The sequence below is a fragment of the Azolla caroliniana genome, unplaced genomic scaffold, assembly GCF_043228905.1.
Source record: "Azolla caroliniana isolate FFs.n. ecotype wild unplaced genomic scaffold, voAzoCaro1.0.p SCAF_21, whole genome shotgun sequence".
In the NCBI taxonomy this organism is placed as follows: Eukaryota; Viridiplantae; Streptophyta; class Polypodiopsida; order Salviniales; family Salviniaceae; genus Azolla; species Azolla caroliniana.
This window is the reverse complement of record NW_028230456.1, coordinates 1,256,996-1,284,279: the sequence shown is the minus strand read 5'-3', so window position 1 is coordinate 1,284,279 and position 27,284 is coordinate 1,256,996. Positions and strand designations below refer to the sequence as shown.

Below are 27,284 nucleotides of genomic sequence, written 5' to 3'. Positions count from 1 at the left end.
GCACAAGCACCCTAATCTTAGGGGAGTCTCGGATTTTGTCTACCATGGTTGCCTTTGAAGGACAAATTGTGCCAATCTTCTCCCCAATATTTTGCATCAACAGATATAAGTGTCGAGGCAGATTAGGGAATACCATAGATATCACCATGGGATTACCAATTTTCTTAGCCTCATCCATAACATTGAAATTAGCATGCCACTCCAACAACAGAGCTCTTCCATATTTGAGTTCTACACATTTCATATTGATAATTTGCGATACATCACTCCCTTCATTCACTTCAATGTGAAAGAAATTCCGTCCCATATTATCCACGCTCTTTATATGCGGGACCTTATCCATTAAAGCTATCTGTAGCATATCACGGACCATACCTCTATTGGGCCTACCACCAAATAGCTTACAAATGAACGAACATTTCTTTAGTCTTTTGATCTCAGCATTTAGGATTGTACTTTCTTCTTCGGACAGAAAAACATACAACACATCAGAAGTCTCCACCATTTTCAATTCCTTATCATGATCTCCTCTCATGCATGCATTATGTGCATTATGTGCCTGACCACATTCATTCAAAAGGTTTTCCACTTGTAACGTGTACTCCGTGGCCTCACTCTCCACCATAGGCAACCATTGAGGCGATCCTCCTTGCAGTCCCCGCTGCCCCTCTTCAACTCCCTCTTCGTCCGTTTGCCATAATGCAAGGTTGGCATGATCTCCTCTAGCTTCTTGCTTTCGTGCGTCCACTTTCCAAACCTCTGATTCTCCCCACACACGCGAGTCCTCATTGCCATCAACTGCGAAGAGGGTTGTAGCCATACTGCTGGAAGGGGCCCTAATCATCTCTTCCATCCATCCCCTCTTATCTGTCTGATTCACCAATTCCTTACATATCCTGCCAGATCCTCCATTAATATGTTTCCCTACAACTTTCCAAGCGTCTCTTGCTTCCTTATGTTCCAAATTCCCAGCCTGTTGCTTTTCACGACCATTAACCATCCTTGGTAATGCATACCTCGACTCCACCCACCGCGCGGGCGGCACCCTTCCCGCTGGTACTTTAATCGATGACATTGAATCTGTTTTACTACCCTCAGATGGGTCCCTTGCCACCATGTTCTCTTGTAGCCCGTTGCCCTTTGGCTCCCTTGCCCTCTAATGCTCTACTCTTAGCCTTACTCCCTAATAAAAACGTATCTGACACTGTAGGGGTAGGTAAACTCACAATCAATGTGGTTCATTTGAGGCGCTCTGTGCAGCCGACAACCACTCCAATGTTTGCTGTGACGTTGACTCGTTGTAGGAGAAAGGAATCGGTTGCATTCGACGCCCTCCCTGCAACCCTGACAGCCCCACAGAGTAGAATAGGCTCTGACGAGCGGCCAAAACTCCCTCCTGCGATAGCCGCTGCGCGAGATCTTGGACAACGACACACAACTAGCCAGCACGCGCATTCCTCTCCGTGCTCCTGCTCGCCATTTCCTCTTCCCGCCATGCTCTACTCTTGCTCCTCGCCATGATTTTTGTAAAGAATATGATGATCTATTTTGTAACTATAATTGTGTGTTTTAACTAGATCGATAGATAGATTCTATTATCTTCATCGGAGGTCAAATATGACCTATGAGACCAAAAATATTACATTTCACGTAATACATGTCAAAGTGAGTAGCTACTCTTGATGTTCAAGACCTTTATCAATGAATACATTTTACATTCAAATGGCTAATTATTGTATATAATGCATGGTTAATCTTTTTCGTTTGCCTCTTCACAAGCATAATCTTTGTTTTAGAGCTATTCACACTTAATTTAGTATGCATGTAAAAAATTTCCATACCTTCACAAGCTTTTGCACATCTCCCAAAGTATTTGCAAAAATCATTACATCACCTGCATATAACAAAAGCATGATGACTACAATCCTAATGACAACTTCTTCAACTCCTTCCTTTACAAGCTTTGCAACCATTTCTTCCAATCCATCAATGCATAGAACAAATAGAGTTGGTGAGAGTGGACATATTGCTTAATGCCAATATTGCTATTGAAAAAATCTAATAGTCTATCACCCATACACACACACACACCATATAACATTCTCATAAATTCAGGAATTTGTAAGCATATACTCACTTGGAAACTCGAGTTCTTGCATTCACCTCCAAAGATGCTCACGAGCTACCATATATTGAGAGAGAGAGAGAGAGAGAGAGAGAGAGAGAGAGAGAATGTAGTAGCACAATCTTTGCAACTAGTAGCACAAGCTTTGACTGATGATTCTTTCATGTTTCTACAAGCCTCATGAGAGAATCTTGAGAAGGGGATGCTTGTATGGAACCAATTTCAAAATTGGCTTCTGGATTACATTTTAATTGGAGGAAGTTTAGTCTCATATCATGTACTGAAAGGGATTTGGAATGTTTAGGAAGACAAGGATCCGTGGTGAAGAAAGGCTCTATTTTTCGACATTTGGGCTATCCATTAGGAATGAATGTTACAAATGGTCAATGGTCAATTGATTGAATGTATGTCAGTAAGTTGAGGGATAAGTTCATGTATTGGAAGTCACAATCTTAACCATTTCATGTATGCTTGAAGGTTGTACAATGTATTATGGAACCCATGATATTATATTGCTTGTCATTGTTGCCATGGACAAAGAAGGCTTTACATTCTGTTTTGCAACCTCTTCAAGATTTGTTGTGGAAGAAGAGGGATAAGATGGGTTCACTTGGGTTGCGTGGAATCATCGAGTAACCCCTAAGCGCTTGGGGGGGAGTTGGAATATTGAACTTACTATGCATATGATGGCTCATAGATTTTCATTATTACAAGACATGTATTCAAACTCACAACCATGGATATCAATTGTTCAATATTTCACTGAGAACAAGGGTTTAACACATGGGAGGACAACGATCAAGGCTTCATGGTGACAATTACTGAATGGATGTATTTCACTTAGGATTCTGGGTTCTTCATCTGTTCAACACTTGTTTACTTCATGGCAGGAAGCACTCTTGTTATGTGTATGGAAACCATAATCTAGTAGAGAGCATTGTAATTCTTTGCAAAAAGAGTTACTTGTGTCTTCTTGGTTATTATGTTGGCTAGGAAAGGATAGATTGCGCTCTCAATTTAATTGTTTGTTTCGTTTGGGGGTCAAAGAGGTGGGAGATATAGTTGAGGCTCCATCTCAAAGAATTTTGGAGTTTGTTGAAGTGCGGCAATTATTACGCATCCCGCCTAATTATGGGTTTATTTGGCAACAACTACAAAATATTGCATTGATGCAAGGTCCCTTACCTCTACAAATAGGAGAACAATCGTGGATTGATTGGTGTTTACAGGGTCAAATGTCATTGTTACAAGTGACTACTAATATTTGTATCATTGCTCTATTGAGTCTCTTGGATGGTTATCATCTAAGGCCGAAGAAGAATGGAAAATACACAAATCTGATCATGGGTGGTGGCAAATCTTACAACATAGTTGGCATTCTAAATTGCCACTTGTAGCAAAGGACCAAAGTCTTCATTTAGAGCGTTTTGATTGGAGGATTGGCTTTGGGATTAGCTCTAAAGCATCGTGGATTAGCAACGGGTAATTGTTTTTTTTGCACTGTTCAAATGGAAGATAATATTCATCGATTTACACAATGTCCATTTGCTTGTCAGATAGTTACATTTCTCAAATTTGGCAAGTTTTATCATGGTGTTATTTGACACCTAGATAGTGGGTGTATTTCATGTTGCACTCGATTGTGCATTTCATGGTCATTTTTGGACATGCATTTGATATATAAACAATAGCCACAATTTTGTTTAAATAAATCAATGGGAGACTATGCATGCAAGATTACCTCTCGATACTTGGGTTGTTCGAATAGATCATGATATCACGTTCCGATAAACATGACGATCATGTTGTGGAGGTCGAGGGTCTTGTTGCATAATCTATGGTGGCCAATACTTTTATCGTTTGCCCAATAGATTGACATCCATACCATGTATATTTTTAGGGGAAAATCTTCATGCTCACAATCTTTTATTCATGAACTATGTAGATAGGGTATTTGTTTATTCTAAGAGGGATATTTATGAGACCCAATCTCTTTACTTACAATTCATTATCTTAAGGTAGGGCAGGAATTTGACGGGTGTCATGCCCGTCGAAGGCCATTTTGCCTGTCAAGTGAGATATAAAGTTTAAATATCCATTTTTCATGCGAAAGGCCCCTACAAATTATGCATGTCAAATGCCATGTTAAAATTCTATTTTCCATCTCATATATATTATATACATATACATATGTCATTTATTATAGATATGAAGTGTGTATTATAATATATTAATACTATATAAAAAAAATTCCAAAAAATTATATGTTTTTTATAACATGCTTAAAATAATATCATTATCATGTAATAATGGTATATATTCTCAAATATTTATTCATAATTTCTTTAGTAATAATATTAGCTGAAATTTGATTGAAATTTTAAACAATAACCTTTATTAAATACATACTTTAAGAAGTGTATAACTCTAGGTTTGATTTTAATGTTTTAAGTTTTAAGTTAAAACTAAATTTGTTTACTTATATAAAATTTTAAGTTAAAATTAAATTTTTACTAACCTTTTTTTTATACTTATTAGTAAAAGGGGAAAGTACCAGGATACCCCTGGAAGTTCGTCTATTTACCAGAATGCCCTTGGAAGTTCCAAATTTACTAAACTACCCTTATGTCCAAAAAATTAACCTTTATAAAGTAATTATACACTCAAATCTTTGGTAAATAGGGCTAGTTCTGGTCCATTTCTTCCATCTTTGGTAAATAGGGCTTGTAGATTTGAGTGTATAATTACTCTATAAAGTGTAATTTTTTGGAAATAGGGGTAGTTTGGTAAATATGGAACTTCCAGGGGCATTCTAGTAAATAGACGAACTTCCAGGGGTATCTTGGTACTTTTCCCTTAGTAAAAAAATTAACCTGAGATTAATTTTATGTATTTCATTATCTTTGTGAGGTAGTTATGTTTATTTGTGCACTTTCTATAGTAATGAAATGTATAACAATCATTATTAAAATTTGTATGTCAAATGACATGTTAGTTTTTTCACTCTTTTTTTTTTCCAAAAAAAACTCCTTCCGTTAGTTATAAAATTTTACAAATGAGACGATTATGTACAAATCCCTGAAGGGACACGATGGTTCCATCTTATGTGGATGCCCACTAACTCAAGAAAGGGAGAGGACGACCATTGTTGGATGAAGGTTGTCTTTCAACTCCCTCAGAGCCGCCCTTAAGGCCATCATATTGGCTCTTCAAAGTGGCTACACGTGTCATATGACATATATCTTTAAAAAATGCCTGCCAAAAAACTTTTATACTAACCCGTCAAATTCAGGCCCTGATCTTAAGGCATTTTAGACTATTTGTATCCTAACATATAACCATCAAAGCCATTATTTTTCGATACATAAAATTTGGCCTACCTTATGGTGTATCTAATGAGTCAATAGTCACGACTCACACATACTTGGTGATGACCGCCATTCCACCTCAAGAACTGTGAAGATTGTACGACATGAGCTCATTCATTTTGTGAAGAGTCCATTCTTTTGCATCTTTGTAGAGGACAGAATGGAAGCTTCCCTCGCTCCTTGGGGCAATCTCACATGTAAGAATTTGGAAGATTGTATGACACGAGCTCATTCATTTTGTGAAGAGTTCATTCTTCTGTCTCTTCGTAGAGGAAAGAATGCAAGTTTCCCTCCCCCCTTGGGGCAATCTCACATGTAAGAACTTTGAGGATTGTGCGACATGAGCTCATTCATTTGTGAAGAGCCCATTCTTTTGAGTCTTTCTAGAGGAAAGAATGCAAGCTTCCCTTAGCCCTTGGGTCAATCTCACATGTTATTTGATTCATCTTTTTGAGATATTACATAATGATGCCCCCTCCCACATATTGTATATTATGACCAACCCTTGTCAAATGCATTCGATTGATATACACAATGTGTATCACTTTGTACTAGAACCGATGACACGATAATTTTCTAAAAGAAGTAAATAAGGGAGTCAGAGAATGATCAAATATTATCATTTTTTTGGAAGAGAGAAATTGGGAATTTTTCTACACTTTACACGAGATGATGGTGATACTCAATTGACCCAATCTTGACCCACAATGCAACAATCATTACAAAGTCACTCCCACGTTGTCTAGGTGGGGTTCTCAAAAAGGAAAAACAAGAATTATAAAATCTTAGATGAAAAAAGTCTAGTTAGTTACCAAAATTTATTGTTCTAATAAGCTTCGGTGGGTTTCCTAATTGGTTCTATGGGTAAGTAGACGAGCAAAGGGCATGCAAGCTGTTTTTGTTCTCGAAAGCAAAGAACACCCTTGCAGGAAGTCTTGAAAATCATGTGCAATGTCTTCATGATGGGAGGCATTCGAAAGGGACACAGTCTTCTGCTTCGAGTGGTACGGTGTGTCGAGGCAATACAAGGCAAATGTCCTGCACCGATGTTCAATATTGCAGGCAATACAAGACAAATAAATCAAGGTCTCTATTACTGTTTACTGTGTGCGAGCATACGAGTGATATAGGTCGGATCAGGAGGTCAGCACGATGGCACCTATCGCTTGATCGCGAGGAGCCATTGGATAGACACGTATCTACTCTATACCTCTCCTATAACACTAACTAAACTAAGCTAAACTTGGATGTTATGCTGGGTCTAGAGAGAGAGAATATATACATGTATATATATACATATATACATGTATATATGTTGTATATATGTATATATATACATGTATATATACGTATATATACATAGAGAGAGAGAGAGAGAGAACCTTATCCCTTCAAATCCTTGAAGAAAATTGAAGGCACAAGGGGGAGCAGAGGCTCTTAAGAAACAGAGCATTTGACAGAGCCTTGAGAGGGAAATCTATGGCGTCTCTGAGCTTGTTGTCCCCACCTTCCCTTCTTCCTTCTCTCCATCGCAATATCTCAATCTCCCACATTCAGGTCGGAAGCTTTCCATCTCTCTCTGTGTTCGCGGCTTCATCGTTTTCTTCTTCTTCTTCTTCTTCTTCTTCGTCATCTTCATCGACGACGATCCAAGACCTTCTGTCAACGACGACACGAAACACTGATTCTTCTTCTTCTTCTTTGGATGAGAATAGCTTCGGTTCGAGCCTATTTGGGAGTCTTTCCGACATTGTCTCACCTTCTTCGTCTTCTTCTTTGGAGCCAAAGCCGAGTGTGGAATGTCTTCCTGGACTTTTCCGCTATGAAGCTATGGTCGTTCTTCGCCCTGACATCACGGAACAACAACGTCTTGAGCTCACTCAAAGATATGAAGAGGTGGGTTCTCTCTCACTCATGCTCTTCATTTTGATTTTTGAGACTTCCTTGACGTATCAATTGTTGTATATATGACTTTTTTGATGGATCTTATGCATGAATTCAATATGGAAATGGTAACATTTAGCCAAATTTATACTAGGCCTAATTATGAAACCAAAGCACAAAAAAACATTCTTTGATAAGCTCTGCGCAATGGTTTCCATGGTATGTGGCTTGCTAAACGGACATGTTACACTTCCACTTTTGTGTTGCATAATGTTATTACGCCGGTAATTGCACATTGTTAGGAAACTTGGTAGTGAATCATGTCTGGCAGTACTGCATAACACAACAAGGTCACTATTTGTGTAGTGTTAAGGATATTGGTATTCGTTGGTGTTTGCGTAGATGACTAGGTTTACAGGCTGCAGATTTAGATTGTGATAGTTCAAAAAGGCCCCCCGCTCGGAATCGGACATGAGCTTTTCCCCCATCTGGCTCAAATAGCCTTATCTAAAGGCAAAAATTTGTTTGAGGGTAAAAGAAAATTGTGACCTTCTGTACTGTTAGTACCACTATAGCTACCTAAATCTAGCCCAGCTAGGACTAAAACTCTATGCATAAATACAGCCAAGGAGGCTAGAAAAGTAAGGTCTTCTGGCCACTATAACGGTATATGAGCAATCTTCTTATTTCATAAGATCAAGGGAAAAGTGCAAATTTCTAACAAGCATTATTTTATGAAACTGGTGGCCTTTGTATTGTGAATGCCATTATGGCTATGTCTGTAAGGGTTTTCCATATTTCCTACGGTATTTATGGTTTTATTTTCCTCTTAGCCATAGGGTCTTATGGGTTCTACGTTACTACAGGGACCATTCTATCGATGATACGCAGTGACTAGAAAGAGAATCTTATGTACTTTTCCAGTTATCTTACTTATTATGGCACTTTGTAGAAACTGTTTGTATTCATTAAACCTGTCGTTTTGTGAAAGGGCCTTCTTGGTCATCACGAAACATGGAATTTGTGTTAAGTGCCTTATTGATCATGAAACCGGGAGATTTTTCAATGATTACAAGTATAAGGTCTGGCAATGGCCTTACAACATGATTTCCACTTGGATGGGAGCTAGAAGAGAACAGGAAGATCATTCTCCATAGCCGAACCCCATGTGGCACCAGTTATATGTAACTGGGCATTTTGTATGTAACTATGGCATTCGATTACAGTTCTACAGACTTGGGGGAAAAGAGTGAAACATTTATCCATAGTGTGACCCATGTGATACCCCCTTATGGATTTGGGAAGGTTGTATAATGCCTTTCTCTTCAACCTTCTTGTATTTGAGATTTTCACGTGTTTGATGACAATGGATTCATGCAATGTAGAGTCAAGTGTGTTGAATGTATACTTGAACCTCTTCTTATGTGAGCTTATTCCCTTGCTGCTATGTGTGAACAACGTACTCTGGTTTGTAAAATACGTGTTGGAAACTCTCACCCTAATCCCTTGCATGAATTTTAATTTTATTTGTTCAAGATGACTTTTGATTTCCTGGTTGTAATGTTAATGGTTTTCATGTTTGAGTAGCATGATGAAGAAATTAAAATTTCATTGTCACACACATGACTGATGCCCAAATGTCTGATTTTTATGTTCTCTTTCCTCATTTCATTTTTGTTTGAGCTCCTCTGATCATTGTCACACACACATGCCATTTTGTGTACTGTATGACAATGCCTTAAAACTCAATTAATTTCATGGATGTGGCCAAGTATTATTCATCATATGCTCACCATTCACATATTAAATATGTTATTATTATGTGCAAACCAGGCTATTATTGCTGGTGGCGGTATGGGATTGGAGGTTTTTAATCGTGGAATGATGCCATTGGCATATAATATCAAGAGAAAAGACATGGGAGGAATTACAAATCGATATTTGGATGGTGTCTTTCTTTTATTTAATTTTTGTGCCAAGCCGAAAGCTGTTGTGGATCTCCAAAAGAAATTCAATGTCGACGACGATGTAATCCGGAGCTCAACATTTAAGGTGATTCCTCCTCCGGCATCGATTGCAAGGAACATTTTGAAAAAGCAACGACGTGCGGAAAAGAGAAAGGAAGCTTCTGAAGAAAGACTGTAGGTGGGATGGAAACATAGAGATTAAGGAGTTAATCATTCTATTTTTCGGTTATTTTTGTCAAGCAAAAAGCTCTTGAGAGTTCAAAACCTTCACGATGAAGGCCAGGCTCCTAAGTAGGTGCCAGCATGGGGTTTGGGTTATTGTTTTCTTTGTTTTCCAAAGTGTTGTAAAATCATTTAGCTCTTTGAGAAGCTCCTCTTCATCAAAACGACCAATATGTAACCTTTCTGTGTCTTGGGGAAATTTGCCTCACACAGTGACTAGTTGGGGAAAAATGTATGTTTTTTATATGTTACTGAGAATGTGAAAGGTCATGTCACATATACATAAATGACATGCACATGTTCTATGTAGTGTCAAAAATGGTTCTCAGTCATAGAAATTGCTGTAGAAACCCAAGGGTATTTATTAGGGCATGTCAATCTTTTGTTGTTACTATAATGAAATGGGCGTAAATATAAAAACTATCTCAAGGATGTGAATAATAAGAGTAAACTATGTCTCACCAAAGTAGATGTTTCCAATATTTGATTTGGAAAGAAGAATGAGGTTGTTATGTCTAGTTTCTTACATGGCGTTTAAACCTCAGAATTTATGATAGGTTTAACCTTAACAATTAGCTTAATTGCTCTGTTCCAAGTACAATGGGAACTCAACCCCGAATCATGCTAATACCCAATCTTTTATGTTCATACAAGGTGAAACTTCTTTGACTCTAGTTTGTGACATGCAATGCAATTCTTACAATGTATTCAAGTCTTGTCTTCTCTTGGGCCAAGTTACCTTGTATTTGTGTCAATGGCACTATGTTTTGCAGAAGGCTCACCATGATGCTTGTCATGCATAGTGTCAAGAAAATGGAAATTGTGTTGAAATGTGTTGTCTTCAGTTTATGAACTCTAGAACAAATTGATGAATGCTTTCATGCATGGTATTGAGGAAACAAGTAAAATTGCGACAACTCACTATACATAAGTCTAAGGATTACTTTATCAAAAAACTTTGATGGTTAGGATCCACATACACTGAAAAAAGAAAAGTCACGAGCAAATGCCATAACATCAACATTTAATGATGAACATTTCAAAGTTGTTTTGAGTAGTTGAAGGCCCCATGGGTATTGATGGTAAGACACATTATTTTCAACAAACACCCAAGTCCAATACTGGTGTGAGTGCAATATGATCTTGTTCCACAATATTTTTTGTAATAAACCTTCAATTTCTAATGGCATTTCCAATTTATATCTCAAATATAATAATAATAACATTGAAGGGTTAGAAAAAATTGATGGCATATATGTTATATTGTGCCATATATACAAATATAATAAGATTGAAAAATATTTTGCCCATTGGTGCTTCAAAAGTAGTGATGATATTCTTAAAAAGTTATATTATGATTGTGTTAAACTTCTCAAGGTTATATTGCATATGAAACCCTACCTCCCTCAACTCCAATTGCAATGCTAGTAATGCTAGTTGAAATTTATGCTAGCTTGCGTGTTGGACATAACATCACATGGTTAGATAATAGAAGAGAAGGTCACTAAACATTTGTTTCTTTCTTGTTTAATTTGTTGCCATGAGAAGACAGAAACATGGATACAATGTAGTGTTGTCGAAACTTTGTCAACAACTGTCAAAAAAGAAGAAAGATATATATTAGCATATTTTAAGAGTTAAAAATGGCACATAAGACTAACAAAGAGTTACATCTTGGTATTTGTCACTAGGAGGGTAGGGAGAAGTTGGTGAGGTTATTGTTAGCTTATAGAACATTTATACACCTTGAACTTAGTAAGAGTTGGTTGTGTTGATGCTAGATTTTTCACTTGCATTTGCAATTATTATCATTCATTCAATGGTAGCCCAATGACCTATGTATAGCTTAACTGTTTTAACTTTTAATTGCAACGCTATCTAGATTATGGTTTTAACTTTTCATACAAGATAAATCTCATTATGACATCAACAATGTGATGCTTTTCATCTATTCTTATTCTATAAAATATGTATGTATGAGAAACATGCATTCCAAAGATTTCTTGTGTTGTAACCTCTAAATAAATCTTTTCTAATTAACCCCACTTTTTAAGGTTAAGAATTTAAATTCCACCTATTGCAAAGTGTGATATCATTCATATCCATGAGGTTAAGTCTTTAATCCAACCCTCCAAAAGTAGCCATAAAAATGGCAAAATATTTCCTCTAATTAATGTTTGTCCCATATTATAAATTGATTCACTATATTTGATTTTGTGTTTTAATCTTCAAAGCTTAGAAAAACTACAGTTACCAATATATTTTACAGTCAACCACTAAAGCACGTTTGTGAGAAGATCTGCCCTAGAAATTTCCTTTAATCAAGAATCATCCCCTATAGTGATGAACATGATGATGGTGATGACAAGCCTTGTTGAGGTCGTGATAAGAACCTGCACTAGGTGGTACATATCCTTTGAGAAGTGACAAGCATACTTTTGGCAAACAGTTTTTTGAAACTGATTATGAAAAAAAGGAACTTCCAAAATGCAATGAACATTGCAGCTGATCTTTCATTTCTCAACGTCTTTATCACTTAGAAATGTTAGTCTACAAGTTGAAGACCATGAATATTAATATGTATATAATACATATTAATATAGTAAGAGATAAACAAGGAATATACAATTAAAGCACAAGGATATCTTCCAACAAAAGAAGACTGATAGAGATCAAGAGGAAACATAATCTCTTTCGAGATTTTCCTACAAGGTCATTGTCCACCAAAACAAATGAAACAAAGCAAGATCATACAGTGTTGTGGTGGAGACTAGCTATATAATTCATATTATTTCATCTTTGATCACATGAGATCACCATGAAAATTTTCATATTTGCCTTGGAGAGTGGTATTTGTTGATCATCTACCTCGATGTAGCAAATTGCCAATGTTTGTACTTGTTCTCCCACACATAATATGAACCTCATTTGCTGATTGCCACAGGTTCATTTTTTAATTTTTTACTCATCATTGTTCTTGTTCTTCAAGACACTCAACCCAACACCAAGCCCAAGAACTGATGCCACAACTCCTAAAGATATTTCAGTTGAAATATGGAAACCTATATAAAGAAAAACAAAGGTCCTAAAATGTTAGTGAAAAAAGACCCAAAAAAACCAATCATATTCGGAACCTAAACATGTATTTATTATCCTTTCCCTTACCCAGAAAATCAGCTATCATCTTAATGCCAATGAAACCTAGTACTGATGCAATCGCTGGCTGAAACAAAAATAAAAAATTTGGTTGGCATGTCTTAGAATTTGCAGCATAATACTTGCCATTGGAAATACTTGGCATGAAAGCTAATAGGAATTCATAATTTGGTTGGCATAATACTTGCCATGGTTATGAATTTTCCAATGAGCATATTATGCCAAATTTGCAGCAGCTGAATTAAAATAAAATCATTGTTACCTGAAGATAATCTAGCTCATTCATGCTGCTAGAAATCAATATATAAAGAGACCTTAATCCTGTATAAGATACAACATATTTATATGATCAATGAGTAATTTCAAGCAAGTAATGATGTAAGAAACAGAAACTAAATAGAATTTACCTAAAATAGCAAAAATATTCGAAGAAAAAACAATGAAGGGATCCCGAGTAACACCAAAGACAGCAGGAATAGAGTCAATCTGTAAGTAAGAAATTCAATGAAAATTCATTCATGTTAAACGAAGTAAAAATGAGTATTTTACATAAGAAGTTCCAATACTCACAGCGAATACAATGTCACTCAGTTCAATAATCGCTAAAGTAAGGAACAAAGGTGTGGCCTGAAAAAAATTTAGATAAATATATAACCAATTAAAATCTTGTGAGTATATCAGTGTCTAGAAATTTGAGTCTGTGCTGTACCTTCAATGGACCTTCCATCCTGCTGAAGAACTTATCTTCATCATAGTGAGCTGTTCAAAAGTTAGAAACCGAAGTTTATTTATTATTTATACTATGTTAATATTTTGCATGAACATGGTATAAAATGAACCTCTAGGTCTGTAACAATTTGCGGAGTAGAAAGATTTCAATATTATTTTAACATTACCTGTAACAGGTATGAATTTCCGACATGTATTGACAATAAAGTTGTTCGAGAGATCATCATCCCCATCATCCTCAGTGTCTGTAAGAAGCTATACAAAATAGGCCGAATAACATCCTTTAGGTAAACGAATAACTAGGTCATGCAATTGAGAAGTACTGAAGTTTTTTTTTATAATAAAAGAAGAAATTCAGAAATTTCTCTTTTCCCATGGTCAACGTGTCTAAGTTCAGAAACATGTGGATGTCTTGGGAGTAAAATTATATACGTGCAAACTAAGCGCATGTATTCCTTCTTTTTGCTTTAGTTTGAGAGAGAGACTGACTTCTATTGGACGCTAAAAATTCTGTATCATCACCTTTGTGAGCTCATAATAAAAAGTAATATCTAAAGTCACTTCAGGCAGTCAGAGAATGGCTCTCTATAAGTGGATGGACAATTTATGATATGCATAGCTTATCAGATGGGACACAACAATTTGTGGTTATTTACTATAGAATCTGCAAAGAGATCACATAGATTACCACACAGAGGCATAGTATGTCTGTAGATTTGAATGATGAATTTTGCAATAGAGATACTAGCATTTCTGTCTCCATGACTTCAAAGAAGAACGGAATTCTAGTAACAAAGGGAGAGAACTTCTCGAAATCAGAGAAAATAAAGAAAATGTCAATATTTCAACACACAGATAAGTCGATAGTGAATGTCATATAGATTTTACTGAACAGTGAAGATAGTACAAATTTGTAGAAACAAATATTGTAAGACCTTGTAAGAAGCGAATATCAGAATGCCAGCAAAGAACAGGTTTGCAGCCTCAAAGCTCTGGCCAAAAAAGAGAGAAAACGACTTGTTAGAAAGCTGTATAAAACTTCAACCAAGGAAAATTTCATCAAATAGATCTTACCTGTATAGTTGCAACCCCTAAAAGTATCATTGTTGCTCTGAAAATAACTGCTCCAGAGATACCATAAGTCAAAATACGTGTCTGTGAAATAATAGAAAATGTCTGATTTAAATACATATGCACTTATATTATGACATGCAAAAATAACTTCTGGATCAAAACCAAACAAGCATAAAATCTTCTTTAGCCCTATTGAGGATGCAACAATGGTGACTCAATGGTTATGATGGGTGGGCGTGATTTGGGATGGTTAAGTATAGTAACACATACACACATATGAACACTTCCTCACAACCATATCTGGATTCTGCATTTTTTATTGCATATAACTTGTGATCAATTTTTCAGAAAATGCAATCATAACATGTTAAAATGTCTTTTAGGATAACATTATAAGTTTTAATTTTTTTTTATTGACGGAAATAGGGCTCTACATTATCTGTAAGAAACAAATCCTCCAGAATTGTTCTGCAGTCTAATTCTGAGGGAAGTACAAAGCATATTAGCTTTGTAAGTACAGAATAATGCAATGGAGTCTATTTCAGGGTCTGTTTTAAAGATCTCAATATTTTATCGCGTGAATATTTAAAAGTTAAGGCAATTACTTCTTATTCTACAATTTCATCAAGTTTTTTGATTCATTACTTAAGCCACATATATGAATTTAATATTTTGAGAAGTGGGGGCAAAATAACCTGATACTGTAAAGGCACGCGGAAATATTTGAAAATGACAACAAATACGAAAAGGTTATCAACTGAAAGGCTTTGCTCCAGCAGATAGCTGGAAATGACACACAGCACAGTGAAAAATCAGAACCTTCAAGACATATATCTCTATATGACAAGAACAATTTGGCCTGTGGATTTAGTGTTAAATAGAGAAAATCAACAAAAAAAGAGACGAAAGGAAAGAACATCATTTTAAAAGTCTAATTGGCACCACCATTTCTGGCAAGTTATGCCTGCAGTTTCTTTTGCAAATAAATCAGTGTGAAATTCATTAAATTTGAAAAAATAAAACCCAGTTATCTTTGCATGCATAATGACAAGAACGTTGGATAGACAGGAAAAAAATGCAATTTTATATTAAGGTACAAGTGCAATTCTACCCGGCAAAAAATTCGGAAGCTTTACCAGTCCCATCCTTCAGTAAAATGAAGATACCAAAAGATATTGCAGCACAGACCTGCAGGTAATGCACATTGATTAGGATGCATCTACTGAACTTAGTTTCAAGTCCAGGTAGCTTCATACACCAATAAAGAAAGACTGCCAACAACTTTTGCATGAAACATTGAACACCACACCCAAAAAAAACAATCATGTGAACATGACGTTTTCTGACGTCTTTCACATAAAAACTTTAGATACCCAAGTATATAATAACACCAAAGTGTGCTCACCCAGAATAGAACAGTTTTAACAGCTGTTGATGCAGGTGAGTCTTCACTCATAACAGAAATTTCTGATTTACCAAGTGAGAAAATGGCCGGTCCTGTAATATCAACAATTGTGGGCTGTTAGCTTCAGTAACTTCAACTACAACAGAATCTAATTTACAAAGCAAATCCTCACCTGAAGAGAGTGGACTCCCATCCTCACTTTTGCTCGACATGTCATTTGCATTTCCAGCATCATCTGAAGTTATGTTATCTTCTCTTTCTACGCATACCAAAACAAGACAAAGACTAAGCACAAAATAGATGCTGATAATAGTTATAAAAACAATACAAAAAAACTCTGACCTGAGACCCTGGCCTTTGTTGCAATCGCCGGTGATAGAGATAGCTTCCATGATCCATATGGAGATCGAGAAAGCCAGCCTGTTTGTAAGCTACCGATATGATGTACCAGAATGTAGATATATATACATATACATATAGCTTATGGCAGTAAAGCTCTTCAGATTGTTGAGCTTACCCTTTCCGAGACCAAAATGACACTTGGAATCAGCTTTTCTTTGAATTGAGACAAGGTATGCAGCGTTCCAATCCTGAAAAAGAGTTATACATAGAAAAGGGCTATTGTTAAGTTATACGAGGATATTGTATACTAATAATCGTAATCCATATGTGCTGTAGAAAATGGTTATGGTAAAGTTATACCAGGATATTACTATATGGTCATAATCACAATACGCAGCTGCTGTAAAGTCAACAGAGAAGGAGATGCTCTAAAATGTAGAAGAAAGTGAGTGGAATACTAGAATATACAGGAGGGCAACTAGCCATTTATATATTTAATGCCTATAAAACCAAGATCAGCGCAACCAACCACAGGTAATGGGCCTACCTATATGCTTATTATTGACTCCACATTAAGATTATGTGTGTTGTAAGGATCAATTTTAGAGTTGGAGACACATGAATAGGCAGAGAAAACATGAAGATCGAGAACATAAGGGAAAGAACTCAAGACCACATATCGGTGCCCAGTCTTCGCAGAGCACTATTGTCCATCCATTGAATGTATATGGTATGAATGGCAAAAGCTCAGATTCTGAATGATACAATAGTTAGAGACTGCACCCCCCTTCTTAGAGCACTATCGTATATGCATTGAGTGTACATTGTATGATTTGTAAAAGCTCAGAATCCGAATGAGACACACTACAAGTTAGAGAGTGACCCCTATCCGGCCCAAGAGATGAGCATTGTGCTGAATAGAAGAAAACCATAGCACAGACATGAGGTGTGGCCATTAGCAATGGCCCCATTTTATGCACTCTTCATCACATTCGGCTATTAAGCCACCTGAATAATAAAGCTTCCTGAGCTCTTTGTTGGATTTTGGTATTCAGACCCAACTCATCTCAAACTTCTGATATGAGTGGATGAGGCATTATATGATGTGATTGTGTTTCATTACTTAGGTGTGAGTATGGTCTCTTTAGGTGCTGTTTGACAAGATGAAACATGATGATGTACTCTCTTTCAGTCTCTAGTCTATTTTGGCCTCTGGAAATATTCTAGTGTTTCTTTCTTTCTACAAACTTGTTTCACACATGCCGGATCTCTATGATCCATATCTTTACGTATGTATTGCAAACATAACTTGTAGCAAGTTCCTTAAATTTCCAAGATTTTGAGGTGAGAAAAGGCCTTGGGAAATGAAAATTCATTTATAAACGCAATTTTGGCCAGCGCCAATGGAAAATAGAATCTTCATGGATTGGAGTGCACATTTTGAGATTTCCTTTCATGCATGGTGTGAAGTCTTGTGCAAAATGCCTCAACTACTGTTTAGGATACTCATAGAGAATAATGTATTCACTTTGCTAAAATATGCTTAGTCAAGGGATTTGATCCATGGTTAATGATGTTGATGAAATTGTATCGAAAAGCCTCGATCAATTAATGGACACAATACATGCCAGTGATAGTGTAGGCAACGTGTTAGGCAAAAAGCAAAAAGCCAAGACAATACGGTTGGCACGTTCATGAAACATGGAGCTATGAAGGGAAGCAAAAATTGATATGCATCAATTTTTTATGAAGAGGGCATTCCTCATTGGAAAGTGAGAAGTTCCTAGTTTATGAAGGTGGCTAACACGATTAAACATGCATGTTCTTTTTTATGTAATCAAGAGGAGGCAAACTATGGAAAACTCTTTGCATACCAGTAAAACTCTAAATCTATGGACTCCAGACCATATGTAGTCATCCAGACTATGAATGGCCAAGGTCCGACCGAATAGCTAATGTCAATGGCCATCCAGCAGCAGATGAGCAAAAAATTAACTCCTAACAGTAACACAGTTATGAATATAATGGTGATAACAGGTATTATGAATAATGCTACCAAAATCAACCCAACCTTTTAAGGATTTCAGTAAGCATGAAGCCTAAAAAACCCAATTACGGGTTAATTTTGAGCGTCAACTAAAGCCTAAAGTTTTTCAAAGGGATGGAAATAAATAAAACAAGACTCAAATAAATGATCAAGGTTTCAATAACTACATACATATATTGCATGATATTGTATTCTGAGTAACTAGAACCAATTTAGAGGGTCACATACTCAAAACTTCATGAATGCATACACAAGTTTTCGTGCTAAGAAACATTACCTTGTGGGTAAAGAAAAGAGAAAATATGAGAAATGTGTTTAGTATACCAGGAGTCTGGAAGAAACAGCATGATGATGAGGATGGTAGTGGTGGTGTTGTCCTGTTCTAGAATTGTTTGTAGAAGCCATGGATACCACAGAGTAAGTGAGAGAAGAAGGAGAACAAAGAGTTGCCATGGCTCCTCTCTCTCTCTCTCTCTCTCTCTCTCTCTCTCTCTCTCTCTCTCAAAGATTTGTTTGTTCACTTCATCTTCACAATTGGATAAAACTCTGAACTCCAATTGGGTGCTTTCAGATTTTGTTCACTTCTCTTTTGGTCCTCAAATCTTATGGTCTCTATTCTTTTTTAATGATGCCTACATACACACCACAGAAAAGAAAATGTCCCCACGCGCGCGCACACATTCACACATATGCACCATCCAGTGTCCTTTCCTTGCATCAACTTGCCGTCTTTGCTTCGCCTTTGTCGAAATCTCTATATTCTTGTCTCTAGTTAGCCTTTTTAATCACCGTCCATCACATGCATAATTTCTTTAATGATTGTTATTGATGCTTCAAATGATGTGGTATGTTATCATTCAGAACGGTTTGTCCCTTCTCTGAAATGGCCCGGCATTAAAGATCTCTGGGTGGGTTCTCTTTCATGTTTTGGGGATGGTTTTCTTTTTATTTGAGCATATAGTTTCTTTATCCACAATTGTTGTGTTAACATCTCATATATATCACTTGAAATGCTAAATATCAAAATCATTGTGATCAATAGTTGTACATCTAGTTTCTTTACATCATTCAATATATTGACTTGATGACAATTCTTCTCATGAATGTGCATGCAAACTTCACTATCCTAGACTTTTTGTAGCCCTAAGTTGCCCATTCCACATCATTGAGGACTAGTTACGATGTTGTCTCAAAAACTATCTTCCATTCCATTCCACATCATTGAAGATTCCATTTGTTGAGCTAACAATATTTCGTCTTGCAAATGGGCATGCTATCCTAGTGTAGCGTTTTCTAGCTCTCGTCTTATCCATTGCTTGCATCTTCACAAATTTTAACATCAATGACGCTTGTCTAAAGAGTATTTCCATGTTTAATGTTAGTTTTTGCCTATTGTACATATATCTTACTATAATCCTTTGGATTGCACCAATTGCTCAAACCCATATAAAATCTCAATTCTTATTACAACGAACTTGTGCTTTATTGTTGCAATAAAGTTACTTTTTGGGAAAACAATCTCATTGATCTCAAATCTAAATTTCGAATCTCAACTCTTCTTAAGATGCCCATGTGCTTTAAATTGACCAATCCCTCCAAGTTCTTTGTACGAATTAATTCTATTGACTCATCACTCTCCAATATAAAAACCTTGAGTTACCCCTTTTGTAGCACACAGCTTGTTCAGACTTCTAATCTCCACAACAACATAAAAGCTAATAGGAACTATCCTAAGTTTTCAATAATTATGTTGTCCAAGTTTACAATATATCTAATTGTGCTTCAATTTCAAACCCATCCTAAAGCAATGGACAACTAGATTGTCTAGATACCCACAGAATGCACCAATTTATAGGGATCCACACTTACAAAAAAATTATATAAACTTTAGCATACCTAAATGAACAAAGGAATTGAAGAAGCAATACAATTTATTTGACTGCCACTAATTCACAAAAGCAAGTGGTTCTTCAACTAACACAAACTCTCGTCAATACATAAACAACTTTCAAAAATACCCAATCAGGTTTATCCATTGAATAAGAATATAGGCATACACCATCCTTTGGATGTGAACCTATGTCATGATTATAATAAACATGACTCAACTCCTTGTGCCTTCCATATTTACCCCTGAAATTTACATTGATATCAACTGACATGAAGGTGCTCTTCACGTCATAGTGGCATTCTTATGCTTGATAATCAGGCAGGATATCCCAATCTCCCATACACTTCACATTGTATATAACTCTTGTAACCAAGAAGAATATAACTCTTGAATAAGAAAAATTGTTGTCTATTGCATCATTGGTGAACTCTACAACTCTTTTTAACTCATCAACCCATGCTCTTTAACGCCACAATCTACAATATTACTACTTTCCTCAAAACCCCATGGGCGCTTAGGTTGAAGTCATCAAATTTGTTCTTTATATTTATGCCATCAAAATACCTTGCTTCCCAAGGAAACGCTCAAAAGAATGAACTTAAAAAAACAGCACTATGCAGAACTAAAGAGCGGTCCACAACAGAAAAATTTCAAAGAAATCTCGAGTCCTCTTAGCCACTCTGATTTAAAACCCTAATTTTTAAACACTAAACCCTACACCAGTATAGATATCGTATCAAAACAATCTTTCAACAGAAAACATAAATGAACATTAATTGATAAAAATCCAAATCTGAATCAGCATCAACTTCATGTATGGAGATCATATAAAGATCTTATGATGACGATGAGGATGATACTTCCATTAGGCATCAATATCTAGACTATGCTACTCCGATGCAAAATGCTTTAAAAAATGCAAATATGTGACAATTTCTGCCCAAAATGTCCACCCAAATAAATAACCACCTAAGCAATACCCGCTGGGGCATCAATAGCCACACTAGAGGACGTTCCCGTCGTACCATTCAAGACAGTTACATTCCCTTCAGTATCCACATCGATAATAGCCGAATCCCCTTCTTTTATCTCACCTCCAAGCATCCTCTCTGCCATACTATCCTCTAAAAGCCTCATTATCGCCCTCCTCAATGGCCTTGCTCCATAACTCGGACTATACCCTTCGTCCACTATACGGTCACGGAACCTCTCAGTTACTTGTAAATCAATGGTTTTCTTCTTCAGCCTTTCAAACACCTCTTTGAGCATTATATCGGCAATCTCCTTCACTTCCAACTTGGTTAGTTGCCTGAATACAATGATCTCGTCTAGACGATTCAAGAACTCAGGCCTGAAATATTGCTTCAACTCCTCGTTGACGAGGCTCTTTATCCTATTGTAACTACTATCTTTCTCGCCATAATCAAGCTGAAATCCAATACCACCCCCACCTTTCTCAATAACACTACTTCCAACATTAGAAGTCATGATGAGGAGTGTGTTCTTGAAATCCACTGTACGCCCTTTGCTATCAGTTAGTCTACCATCCTCCAAGATTTGAAGCATCATGTTAAACACATCAGGATGAGCTTTCTCAATCTCATCAAATAGCACAACCGTATATGGACGCCTTCGGACGGCTTCCGTGAGTTGGCCACCTTCACTATATCCTACATAGCCTGGAGGTGAACCAATGAGCTTTGAGACTGTGTGCCTTTCCATGAACTCACTCATATCAAGCCTAACCATGGCCTCTTCTGACCCGAAATAGTAGGCCGCCAATGCTTTTGCAAGTTCTGATTTCCCAACACCAGTTGGACCCGAGAAGATGAAACTCGCGATTGGACGGTTTGGATTCTTCAAACCTACACGTGCACGCCGGATTGCACGGCTAATAGCTTTCACGGCTTCATCTTGCCCAACCACTCTATTGTGGAGTGTTTCTTCCATCTTTAGCAACCGGCTAGACTCATCGATGGAGACTTTCTCAACCGGAATTCCAGTCCATGCAGCCACAATCTGCTGTATATCGGATTCAGTCACAACAGGCCCCGCATCTCCAGATTCACTTTCAGCTTTCGCTTTCTCTTTTCCTTTCTCGAGCAAAGCCGAGATTTGTGCTTTAAGCTCCATTTCACGATCACGGAGCTCTCCTGCCTTTTCAAAGTCTTGCCCTCTTACGGCTTCATTCTTATCCTTGGTGATTTGTCTCAACTCCTTATCGAGTTCTTTGGCATCTTCAGGCAACTGGGCATGACGCAAACGCACCCGAGAACCCGCCTCATCAATCAAATCGATGGCCTTATCAGGAAGAAACCGGTCACTTATATACTGATAAGAAAGCTGAGCTGCAGCTACTAAGGATTCATCAGTGTATCGAAGCTTGTGATGGATCTCATACCTCTCTCGGAGACCATGCAAGATTTGTATAGTCTCATCTACTGTGGGTTCAGGAACTTGGACAGGTTGGAACCTTCTCTCTAAGGCAGGATCCTTCTCAATATGCTTTCTGTATTCATCAAGAGTGGTGGCACCAATGCATTGAAGCTCACCTCTTGCAAGGGCGGGTTTCAATATATTGGCAGCATCAATGGCACCCTCAGCGGCCCCTGCCCCAATCAAGGTATGAACCTCATCTATGAAGAGAATGATGTCATCGGCTTGCTTAATCTCTTCCATGAGCTTCTTAAGTCTCTCTTCAAACTCTCCTCTATATTTAGTCCCAGCGACAAGAAGACCCATATCAAGAGTAATAACCTTCTTGCCTTCTATCGTCTCGGGGACATCCCCACCAGCTATACGTTGTGCGAGACCCTCGGCAATGGCAGTTTTCCCAACCCCGGGCTCTCCAATAAGGCAAGGATTGTTCTTTGTTCTTCTTCCAAGGATTTGGGTAACCCTCTCTATTTGAGGTTGCCGTCCTACGACAGGGTCAAGTTTACCATCTTCAGCTAACTTGGTCAAATTCGTGCCAAATTCTTCTAAAGTGGGCATTTTCGAGTTTGTGCTCCCACCCCCAACCCCAGCTCCAACTGCTCCAGACTCTGTGCTCTCCCCAACCATCCTTATTACTTGGGTTCTTATATTGCTCGGGTCTGCCCCTAGGTTTTCTAAAACTCTGGCTGCTACACCTTCTCCCTCTCGGAGCAAGCCGAGGAGCAAGTGTTCTGACCCAATGTAGTTGTGCCCGAGTTGACGTGCCTCTTCTAGGGAGAGTTCCAGGACACGTTTGGCACGAGGTGTGAAGGGAATCTCGACGGCGACAAAACCACTTCCTCGGCCAATGATTTTCTCGACTTCAACACGAGCATCTTTCAGGTTCACGCCCATGGATTTCAACACTTTCGCGGCGATTCCAGTGCCTTCTCCAATGAGGCCGAGTAGGATTTGTTCGGTTCCAACAAAGTTATGACCCAAGCGACGAGCTTCTTCTTGAGAAAGCATGATTACTTTTATGGCCTTCTCGGTGAACCTTTCGAACATGGCCATAGGAACCGATTTCCTACTGCCTTTTCTTCTTGTTGAAGGAGAAGGTAGGGAGAGAGATTTCGACACGGTGTCATGGAAGGTTTTAGGGTTTCTAGCGATGCTCCTGTCAAGAACGGAGAGGCGGCGAAAACCCGAGAAAGAACTTACTTGTGGAAGATGTGCGGAGGTAGTAGAGGAAGATGAAGGGGATGAAGGGGAACATGAAGAAGGGGCCACCACATTCACCGAGATAACAGAAGCTCCTGCTGCTGCTGCTAAAGCCCCTGCCATGGCGAGCTTCTTGACGGGAGAGGGAGAAGAAATTCACAACACCCACCCCTGTCTCCTCCTCCTCCTCCTCCTCCTCTTCTTCTTCTTCTTCTTCTTCTTCTTCTTCAATGAGAAGATTTAGTGGATATGGCTACAAAGACTTCAGTTTCTATACACACACACAACTGTGTGTTCACACTTGGGCTGTGTCCGGGCCATTCACCTCCCGGACACCCTTTGAGTCCCAGGGGATTCCTCATCGTGGTTTATGGATTTGTCCGCTAGCCCGCCCCGTGCCCAAACCATAATCCCGCAGTCTCCATCTGGTTGTCGAGGTCTTGCACCATGTCAATGTGAATTGCCTATAGGGGGGAGCACGGTCGTGGTTTACAGATTTGTCCGCTTGCCCACCTCATGCCCATACCGTAATCCCACGGTCTCCAATTGTTGAGGTCTTGTACCATGTCAATAGCCTTGGGGTAGGGAGGAGGTGCATTGTGCCCTAGCCACTTATTCTTGTCCTACATCAATCATCCGTTGAAGTCTAGATCTAGTTTTTTTAGATCTCCATAGATAGTTGTTCGTCACATGCAACGGATTTGTCCGCTTGCCCACCCCATGCCCAAACCATAATCCCGCGCGGTCTCCAATTGTCGAGGCCTTGCACCGTGTCAATAGCCTTGGGGTGGGGGGGAGAGGAGGAGGTGCATTGTGCCCTACCCACTTATTCTTGTCCTGCATCAAGAATTATTTGAAGTCTAGCCCTAGTTTTTCTTAGATCTCCATAGATAGTTGTTCGTCGCTTCCAACACCTTGTTTTATGCAAGTAGCCTATGTGGTCTCTCGATGCCAAGATGTGACATTGAAGTGACCCCTCCATAACGCCTTGCTATAGGCATGTGAATGACGCACTCCCTCAATGGGCTTACTCGTGGTTATTGATCAATCTTGTAATCTACAAAAAAAAGAATCAACACATTAGATACATTGACCATTAAAGTAATATAGTTAACTATAAACAAGTCAAGGGAATTAATGAATTCTTCATACTATCATTTCATGAGTGTTAACAAGGAATTGAAGACTCAATTATAAATATAATCATAACTAATTTAGCTTTTTGTGAATACGTATAACCATAGAAAACTGAGGAATCATGGTATAATAGATGTATCCAAATCAATACAGAGACTTGACTCACAAGACATATCCAATATTACATAATTTATTCCCTTAGGAGCAAACATTGATAAGATCTTTCTATCATTACCTCTAGATCAAACAAACTAAGGTCTGCACTAGAATTCAACGATTAGGTTTGAAGAAAAAAACATTTTTGTGGATACCCTGCGCTCTCAATAGATGAGCAAGGGTGAAATATTAAATGATCAAATGCTACTTAGTGAAGAAAAAATATTTATTGTGGATATCATAGGCACTCAAGAGATAAGTAAGGGTGAAATATTAAATCATCAAATGCTTCAAGAAGTTGCAGGTTGGCACTGATCTAACAATTAATCTCAAAATATGGGTTAAGCTTCCAATATGCCTCATGATAAGGATCAAGATTAGCCAGAATAATTGTACACTTTTATTTTTATTCCATATTTTACTCGCAAGAAAATCAACGTAATTTTCCTTATAGCCAAAGAATATGCATTGCAATAAGGATCAGTTCCATCATATTTGTCCAATTGTTCAATGCCCCTCTTTGTCGATCACATGCATCATCTGATAATTTACATTTGGCTCAAAGTATGCTTATTTCAATCACTCCACCGAACGTCTATACCGATCTTACTTCTCACCCAAATATTAGTCGCCTTAGGATTACCCACAAAATAATATCCAATTCTCCTAGATCTAGACGTCGTCACTTAACCCTTTCAACATCCATGCTTGATCTAATTGAGCTTGTAGCATCCACCACTCCGTCGTATCCATTGCTCATCAATACATTTCAAGTTTAACTTGTACGATGACAATTGTTCATCGACACGAAACATCTATAATGTTCTTTATCTTGAAGATGATGGAAATCAATATATTTCAAGTTTAACTTGTATGATGACAATCATTCATCAACATGAAACATCTATCGTGCCCTTGCATCATGCGAGGTATTGCCATAAATTGTGTCGTAATTAAAAATTGTGATAACCATTCTAATTCCAAGTTATGATTATGCGTAACCTTCCATCCAATAAATATTTGGATGGACCAACATTAGTTTTTTTACACGAGTTTCAATGAATGTATGATAAACTAATCCACTCACTCTTGTCACATAGAATCATCGCGTATCGACCCAACTTTATGGGAAGGTTCATGAAAGCTAGACGATGAATTGAAATTGGTATCAGAAATATATGGAAAATGTGGTTAGTAAATACCCATCCCGACATGAGGGTTCATGAATAGAGAGTGAATAGAAATCAATATTTGCATTGTTGACCTCGATGAAATGATCTGAAGTAGATTGATGAAACCCATTGTTATTACAATTTTACATGTTTACAATAGTGAACATGGACCCCACTAAACATGCCTAATCTTTTGGCTAATACGCAACCTTCTCACGAACCATATGAATATGGTTTGTGATGAGTTAGAAATTACTCGTGAGTGGGGGTTTGTGATTGCAATAACGAAGTAGGCTCTTCAACCGTATATATATATATATATACGTACGCATAAAAGTAGTTTATCTTCGATGACATTCACAAATAATTCAAAGCAAATGACAACAGAAAATCACAAAGTAGTTTTAGAAAAAACAAGACTTTATCATCCCAATTAATTAGCATTCACAACAATCTACTGAGGCGACTATTATTTCACCTATCGGTTAAAGTCTAATTCGTCTTGGCACTCAAAATCTCTTACTTTTGAGGAGGATGAGCATTATTTATTCACCTTCGAAGAGATACAAGTAAACCTTTTTCCGTTGAACACACAATCAAGCCCATGATACTATATCCTAAGTATCTAGATGGAAAAAAGATTTAATGAAGAAAAATATGTACTCACGCGAGATGTATGGGCTTGGTTGTTAGGTCATGGAAAATCATATATGACGACCATTGTCGAAAGATAAATTCTTATATAATTCTCTTTAGGCAAGATAAATTTAAATGAAGGCACTGGTATTATCTATCCTTGTGGATAAAACAAGTGCGTCAATGAAAAGACATGTTGTATGTGAAGCTTAAGTCTTATATACAATTTCATATACCCTGACGAGACTTCCTTCCAGCTCTAAAACAACATGTTAGCAAGAATCAAACTCAGAAGATCAAGATTGAAAACCTGCAGTCATCGAATGGGCCGACCAAG

General features: G+C 37.6%; 2 protein-coding genes and 1 pseudogene across 2 annotated transcripts; 1 reads left to right on the top strand and 2 right to left on the bottom strand.

Moving 5' to 3' along the window:
• The first annotated feature begins 6,915 nt into the window (after positions 1 to 6,915).
• On the top strand, positions 6,916 to 9,817 carry LOC147850217 (Translation elongation factor EF1B/ribosomal protein S6 family protein). The gene is made up of 2 exons (XM_087336551.1): positions 6,916 to 7,389; positions 9,211 to 9,817. The coding sequence occupies exons 1-2, from the start codon at positions 6,973 to 6,975 to the stop codon at positions 9,520 to 9,522; spliced, it is 729 nt and encodes a 242-aa protein (XP_087192677.1). The 5' UTR covers positions 6,916 to 6,972; the 3' UTR covers positions 9,523 to 9,817.
• Positions 9,818 to 12,107: 2,290 nt separating this feature from the next.
• Positions 12,108 to 18,910, bottom strand: PDE149 (integral membrane TerC family protein). The gene is made up of 16 exons (XM_087336638.1): positions 18,644 to 18,910; positions 16,448 to 16,520; positions 16,273 to 16,350; positions 16,103 to 16,189; positions 15,931 to 16,022; positions 15,637 to 15,713; positions 15,221 to 15,308; positions 14,526 to 14,606; positions 14,387 to 14,443; positions 13,619 to 13,706; positions 13,432 to 13,481; positions 13,293 to 13,349; positions 13,130 to 13,208; positions 12,985 to 13,043; positions 12,732 to 12,789; positions 12,108 to 12,628 (listed from the first exon to the last, which is right to left on the bottom strand). Exons 1-16 carry the CDS (start codon positions 18,770 to 18,772, stop codon positions 12,528 to 12,530), a joined length of 1,254 nt encoding a protein of 417 aa, XP_087192764.1. The 5' UTR covers positions 18,773 to 18,910; the 3' UTR covers positions 12,108 to 12,527.
• Positions 18,911 to 20,943: 2,033 nt separating this feature from the next.
• On the bottom strand, positions 20,944 to 24,024 carry LOC147850215 (ATP-dependent Clp protease ATP-binding subunit ClpA homolog, chloroplastic pseudogene; annotated as a pseudogene).
• Positions 24,025 to 27,284: the final 3,260 nt, after the last annotated feature.